The following is a 7,748-nucleotide window of genomic DNA, read 5'->3' as shown; positions in this document are numbered from 1 at the left end:
TTTTTTGTACTAGAATGGCAGTGTCAGCATTCAGAGGTGCTACAGACCTAGGGCAGGAGACAAAGGTTTCCCTGGCAGACAGTGACAGGATAAATCAGTTTTTACAAATAATATTTTATTTCACACTGTGCATAAGTTGGAGTGAAAGGGAGAGAAAAAAAAAAAGACTAACAGCCATGTCTGTTTGACTAAAAATCTGTAGGTGCCCAACGTAGGTGATTAGAACAACATAAGGCTGACAGTGTCATATATTTACTGCTGTCTCTCTTCCTTTCGTTCAGGAGACTTTATTTATTGCTATGTTCGTTATAGAGGTTGTAAAGCCTTTGCACGTGTCCTTACCAAGGTGAATATTTGTCTATGTTAATAAATTAAACCAACTAATGTTAGTGAGTTATCTTCTGCAGTTTTCATGGCTTTGGGAGAGCTGAGTGCATGCTGCCTTGGAAGCTGAGTTTCAGCTCTTTCAGATGTTAATCAATTTGTCCCCTTGTATTCCAGTAATTTCTAGAATTTAACACTTATGTTGTCAAGATTATTCTCAAGTAGAGCTTCTGTGTATAAATCACCTTTGTTTTTATTTTCCCTTATGTGTATGGCAGTAGCAGTTTGTGTTGGCAGTCTTGGAGTATCTGGATAAAGTCTGCAGTCTTCCTCACTTCCTAACTAAGACGTCCTGTAGTCATCCTGTTATTTCCTTCATGAATTTCACTGAGCTAAGGCTTGATCCTCTGTCACTACATCACTGAAAGATGCTCCTGTCAGCAATTGGTGGGTTGAACTGGTGCTTTATGTGCAAGACAAATACTTGCATCTGGCTGTAGGCTTTTTTTGTCCTGTAGGAAGTCTTAATTCTTCAGAGGAGAAAGTTCTGATTCAGGTGAAAACAATACAGTTGAAAATGAGAGCAGAAGTACAGACTTAGTTCTCTAGCCACCTATTCTGAAGGCTCAGGGACTTGGATGCCCAGGTGAGGGACCCCTCAGGCCCTGGCAGCTTGGGGAGTGCGAAGAGCCTGACAGCTTGGCTTTCCTTTGCTTGATGTGTCCTGGCAGAGGGTCAGTTCTCAGGAATCCAGATATTTTCAAACGGAAAAAGAAGTTGTGTTGAAAAATCTCCTTCCAGCTCCATGCACTGCTGCGCTAATCCCACGGCAACTGAAAGAGATAGTTAGCACCTGCCCCTTTTGTTCTACAGTCACATTAATTTATCCTGCCTTGTTTCAGGTTGGTTTTTTTTTTGTTTGTTTGTTTGTTTGTACTCCTGCTCCTCCAGTTCTTCCATATCCTCATGTTTTTGAAATAAGTGCTGCCCTGCCAGCTGTGAGAGAATGATAATAATATTAATGTTGTCCTCATGTCTTTTGTCTCTTACAATCCCCCCTCCTTTTCTCCTCAGCTTTTGTGTGGTTTCAGAGGGAAGGACTCCTGAGTTGTCCTTGCCAAGGTGGCAGCACTCTGTCAGGCTGTCAGAATTATCTCCAAAGAGCTGTGAAGAGTGTGTGCTCAAAGACGGGAAAACGAAACACACAGCCTTCAGTAGTCTCGAAAAGACATTTGTCATTATCCAACAAGGAGGTGTGGAGGGCTAAGGCTATGAAGTCATTACTTTGGTGGTTGTGACACCAGTAATGCTTTCTTTTATGTTATTTTAGAAAGTGCGCTTTTTTCCCTACGTTAGACATTTTGCTTCCTTTCATTGACCTCCGATCCATAAGGATGTTTTTAAATGGCAGTAGTTGGAGGTAATGGGGGTTCAGTCAGGGGACTGGCCTTGGGCCATTCCTTGTCACTAACCTGCTGTGGAACACAGTGGAAGGCTCTCCTCTTTTTCCTTTTGTCTTTCCTGAACTATACAGATTTTTTACTTTTTTAAGTGATCTGCTTGATGAAGCCCCAGTTTTGCCTGCAGTGGGATCACTGCTGTAGCTCAGGAAGATATGTTTCTGAGGTTTCTTTTGCCTTCTACTCACACGAGGACTGCGTTTAGCAGTGCCCTGTTCCCATGAGTGGTTTCTTTCTTCTTAGTAATAGGGAAAGCAGAAATAATCCTACTCTCAGCAGTTTTGGGATTACAGGCAAAAATTGAGTTCCTTGATGTATGACTGTGTAGGGATATTAATCTTTTCCCTGATGCCTGTTGTCTGTCATCTCTGTCTTACCAGCACTATCCATTTGACCCCTCTACAAGGGTAACTTGTTATTAACGTTGCCTTTGCAGTAGCCACTCAGTATGCAGATGATAGCACCAGCAATTTTTGCAAAAGGGCCTTTTTCTGTGCATTACTAGATGTAATAATCCAAAAGATTTTGATTTTTTTGGTCAAGATGTGGCTCGTGCTTGTTTTAGCACCATGTGCAAAGTGAACTTATTCAGAGCAGGTTCTGATCAGCATAGCTGGGGTTCTTTGCTGTGCATCGCTGAGACAGGGAGCACAGCGTGAGACACAGGGAAGTTTTGGTGTGGTCCCTGCATTCCCTTTGGAGATGGCAGTTGAATAATTCCAAGTGTTTTGTAATTTTAGAGACTGGTCAGAAGTCACTGAGAGACAAAATGAAATTACTGCATAAGCCGTTCGAATTTTTCATTAGTGGATATCTGTTTCTCCCAGTATTCTCTGGATTAGCACATAGTTATACAAGTAGATTTAAATGGTCGACAGAGAAATAGAAATATCTGAGTACCAAGAAGAATGGAGAAAAATTCATGAGATGAGAAAAATAATAAAATGTTCTACAGGCTATGCTTTATGGTGAAATAAAATAGCGTAACCTTTTGAGAGCATTTTTTTTATTCTTATTATTCTTATTATTCTTAAAAATTGCCATAAGAAAAGCTGCTTTTGATCATCCTGCTGCTCAGTAAAGTAATTTTTCCCTTGAAATTTGGAAAAACTGGTGGTCATGCAACTGACTACAAAATAGGCAGTCCCATTTAAAATGTTTTGTGCTACAATATTGTAAGTCAAGGTAGAATAATAACATTTTTTTTATTTCTCTCTTCATAGAATAAAAGAATATTTACCAGTCTCCTTCCATAGCTCAGGTCAGCTGTGCTGGTGACTTTGAAATGCTTTTCTCCTGCTGCAGTTGAAAGTGACTCGAGCCTGTTAATGTAGATATTGGTCTCTCTCAAAACTCAGTGAAATATGGCAACACATTCTGAGATGTATTATCCGCAGAGATCAGAGATACTGCAGTCAGTCTGCACTTTAATTATGATGTGTTCATTTCCAGTTTCTTGTCAAAAAACAAGGGATATCCTGTAAAGAACAGGGCCATTTTTTGGTATGGGTATCTGTACGTAGGTGACTTGAAATCTAAATCTGCTTACAGATTCCAAGTAAAAACATAAGCAAGTAATCATCTTTAATCTTTGATAGATGCTGTCACTTATAAGGAAAGCTGCTAATAGGATGCTTTACTTTTCCTGCTTTCTGCCACATGTGTAATACAAATATGTATTTTGTAGCTAGGATTAATCTCATTGTCTACTACTAGCATTTGTAAACACCTCACATTGTGAACATTCATCTTTGGTTGTGTGTGAGCTTGTCAAATCTTATCTGCTTGTTCCAAAAGGTGTCTGCCTCAGTTTTTAATGAAAAATAGAGCCAATGTGGTTGAGAAGCTGCTAAGAATAAGGTTAGATGTAAACACTGTTTTGCTATGTTAAAAAATATCTGACAGTAGTTTCTCTAAAAAGCTTCTATACCCTTGTACTTCTGAAGTGGGATTTAAAATCCCTCTGGGGACAGTCTTTGTGGCTTTTTTTTGCCATCTTCATAAAAATCCATGCAACATCCAAGCAAAAATATATCTGTTCAAGAAAACAATCAGATTTCTGCAATGAAGATCTTGTTACTTGGTGTCTTTTGTCCTACTTTTCCACCTACTGGAGCAGCTTCCCTGCACGTCAGTGGACCCTCCTTTACCCTTGTGTTTCCAAGTGCCTTCCAGCCTCCTGCTTTGAATTTCACACTTCTTACAGAGAAATATTTACTTATACCCACAGATTTGGATGCAGAGATGCTCTGTGGGTTCCCTGAGCGGGGCAGGGGATCCACTCTTTGGGACACTAACGGCCCTGGGAATCCTCTGTCTGTTTTCCCCATTGCACAAGGACATGCCCTGGCACCCACATCAACACAAAACAGAGGCAGATGTGATCAACACTGTCTGATTGTGTTGAGTCAGTTTTACCAAATTGTGCTATGAACAAAAAAATTGTTCTTGCACTCCATAGCTCCTAGACAAGGCAATTTCCTTGTTATTTAATGTGATTTTGAAGTAGATAGTCTCTAGAAGATTTGCTTTGTTGCGTGTTGCTCAAGGATTCTCCTCTTTGCCTTTGCTCAGTTGTTTGCAGCAAGAAAATGGTATGCGAGCTGGCTTTTTGGTGCTCTGTAGATGGCCTTTATTCAGCTTCTCTCTTAATTTTTGTGTTACTTTACCCACTGAGATCAGTAACGAGAGAGCCTGTCTGTATCAGGGTAGCTCTAGCTCCCTTTTTTGGAAAGAAAGCATAAAGAAAAGTTCTGTCATTGGGAAGTGCATTGCTAGCTAGTGGTGTTTCAACATTACAGGTGCTTCACTGACGGCTATAGCAATGTACAGATAACCTGTCCTGGGAAAGATAAAGAAACAGTCTTCTGAGTATTCCATATCCTTTGCAGAGCACTGTTCTTTTTAGGAAGAAATGGGCTGCCAAGAGTTCTGGGTCACACAGAGCTTTTCAGCTCCGTTTCTAGCTGTGGATGTTTCCAGCAGCTAGCAGGCAGCACGTTCTGTGTGCTGTTCCCATTTCAGTTAGTTCAATTAGATCCAAACTGAGGAATTCAAGTGACATGGAAATGTCTCTGGCTGATATCAGATTTATTGGCTGCTTTGGCTGGAAGTTGAGTTCTTTCATGCCAGTTGCAGAAAGTGCAGAAACCAAGTGCAACAGGACAGGGTCAGGTTGGGGGTTAGGAAAAGGTTCTGCACCAGAGGGCAGTAGGTATGGAACAGGTTGCCCAGGGCAGTGGGCACAGCCCCAAGCCAACAGTGTTCAAGGAGCATCTGGACAATGTCCTCAGACATATAGTTTGAGTTTTGGGTAGTGCGGTGTGGAGCCAGGAGCTGGACTTTATCCTTATGGGTTCCTTCCAACTCGTGGTATTCTATGATCGCAGCTGTCTTCTATAACAAAGCTGACACACCGGGGCTATGTGCAGCACTAGCACAGATACCTCTGTGTCCTTCTGCTCCAGCAGTAACTCAGATGGGCATATTCCTGCTCATGTGAAGCATTACCTACACAAGTTAAGGCCCGCTAAGCAAGGAGCTCCATGTTTCGTTCCAGTAAGCATATAAATATTTATACCACCCCAGGCCTACTTTCACGCTAAAAAAAAAAGGCAGTGCTTGTCTGCTGTTAAAATATACTGCTTGGGAGATAAATAGCTTATCTCGGTAGGAGAAAGATAGATGGGAGCAGTGGAAACTTGACCATAATATTGTTCAAAAAGGCTGCCACGTACAGAGGGCCATGCTGCTGGCTTGGAACGCCTGCTGGGAAATGGCATAGAGGTTGATAGTGCCGTGATCAGCTATCAGGAGATGAGAGGATTCATTAAAAGCCGTAATAAACGTGGAATAAACATTCTTAGCACTTGTGTAGCGTGGGAGTGAGCGATGCTTTTGAAGAAGCAGCTGAGGCATGGAGAGTCTGGGCAAGTGGTTTGCTCGAGGCCATATATGGATATTGTTGTGCCCCTGCAAGTGCACAAATCCAAAGGAAAGGGTCAAGCAGGCAGCACAGGGAGCTGCAGGCTGAGGGGCAACATCACCACCTGAGCGTGAGATACTGTTCTGTTGATGTGGTGGGAGCAGTGGCAGCGCTGAGCTGCGTGTGGTTTCTGCAGGGTACCCTAGTGAGAGCTGTGTAATGGTCTGAACAAGTGCTGGGAGGTCTCGTTCATTGTCAGCGTGGTGGAAATGTCACTGGAGTCAGCATGCTGACTTGTAGGGCTCAGCTGGGTGCTGCTCTGCTCCTCAGCGCATGCTGCTGTCACCTGGGGGCCCCGTCCTCATCCACCGCTGGATGGAGTGCACTGAGAGCAGCCCAGCTGGCTGCCAGAGAGATTAATTATTTCACAGACTGTTCAGGATTCCAAGAAATGGAGCATGCCTTTGTGTTGTTTTAGAATAATATCTGTCGTGAAATCAGAACTTGTGAATAGTGGGAGAATCCACAGCACTTGTCTCTGGGTTTTTCTTTGTGCAGGTTAATTGTTGCCTGTGGTGTGATTAAAGGGTCTGGCTGAACACAGACTTATGTTGTACATAAGTGGGATTGTAATGAAGCAATAATTGTTCTCCTCGAGTGAAAGTATTTACAACGGAGGAGAGCGAAATGAAGAAATTCTCTGCTCCTCCCCACTATTTTGTGGAAATAATGATTCCTGATACAGTGGGTTGTTTGTTACTCTTCCCTGACAATTGATGAAAATGGCAAGGACAAAAAGAAGTGCTGTGTGAGAATCTTTCCCACTGGGGTGCTGCACACAGTCAATTTGCATACAGTTATCCAAAGGCTTTTTGGGCGTGATGCTGCCTGTGGGATGCTGTAGCAGGAGCGCTGTCCTCTGGAACAGACACTGCTCAGTACAGCACAGCTTTCTCTCTCGTGGTGCTCTGTGCTCGCTCACTGCTCACATACGTCATGTCTATTGTTGAGCTTAAAGGCCATTTCCATCTGTGTGAAATAGATGTGTAAGCACACGCACGCCCCGTTCATGCTGCAGCTCGCAGTGTTAGTGAGTACAGGGAAATGAGTATCAGGGCTCGAAGGATGCCAGAGAACAGTCAGAGAAGTGGATGCATGTGTATAAACTTCCCTGCTACTGAGTAGTGGTAATGCTGTGCCTGGTTCTTGCTCGTGGGCTTTTTCTCTTCTGCTGCTTCTCTCAGCGCAGCTTTCTGTACATGCAGGCAGCACCAACCCGTGGCTGTGAGACAGAAGATTGCAGTTATGCTTCAGTATTCTTGCAGAGTGGCTCCTCGCTGATGTCCTTTGGGAGCCTTACAGTGAGCATTTGATGTTAAGTGGTGCGGTACCCTCATGTCCGCCCTTGCAGATATTTCACAGATCAATCCTACACGTTGTTTGCAGAGAGAGAAAACTTGTCCAGGGCAGGGCTGCGTCTCGGAGCATGCCAGCAGTCAGACCGACCGGCTCTTGGCAGAAATCAAAGAATCGACATGTTTGTCTGACACGCTGAACGCTCAGACTAAAGCAGGGCAGAGCCGGGGCGCAGACACAGCCTGTCCCGGAGCTCGGCTCCTGCGCTGCGGCAGCGCTCGGGTTGCGGGATGTGCCGGCACGGCCGCGCTCCGCAGCGCAGCTCGGGCTCACCCGGAGGCTGCCGCCGCGCTCCGCTCTCTGTGCCGCCGTGCTGCCCGAGTTCAAAAGTTGTCGCAAGGGAAGGGAAATCTATGCACAAAACATTTCCACGGATGCTTTCATTGCGTGCCTGCCCCAACGGCTTACTGCCTTTGTTGAAGTGCGGAAGCGGAGCTCTATAGAACGCACATCAGCCGTAAGCTGTCGGCGGAGCTCTGGGGAGCGCTGGCCGCGTTCAGACTTATCGTTGAGCGTTACCCTGGGCTGGGGCTGAAGCTGGGGCCGGGAACTGCTCGCGGAGCGGCTACTGACGACTGTCTGTCTGTCTGTCTAGCAGCAAGCGGACGATGGAGGCGGCCGCG

The 7,748-nt window shown here is 44.6% G+C and overlaps 1 protein-coding gene across 1 annotated transcript in view; it reads left to right on the top strand.

Annotated features, from left to right (window-relative positions):
* Positions 1-7,748, top strand: part of RAPGEF5 (Rap guanine nucleotide exchange factor 5) — a 145,398-nt gene that overhangs the window by 77,375 nt on the left and 60,275 nt on the right. Inside the window, exon 10 of the mRNA XM_031554045.1 lies at positions 7,721-7,742. Within this exon, the coding sequence (XP_031409905.1) occupies positions 7,721-7,742 (22 nt within the window). The remainder of the gene's footprint in view (positions 1-7,720; positions 7,743-7,748) is intronic.

Source organism: Meleagris gallopavo, chromosome 6 (assembly GCF_000146605.3).
Source record: "Meleagris gallopavo isolate NT-WF06-2002-E0010 breed Aviagen turkey brand Nicholas breeding stock chromosome 6, Turkey_5.1, whole genome shotgun sequence".
Lineage (NCBI taxonomy): Eukaryota > Metazoa > Chordata > Aves > Galliformes > Phasianidae > Meleagris > Meleagris gallopavo.
Note: the sequence above shows the minus strand (reverse complement) of the source record. Positions and strands in the feature narration are given on the sequence as shown.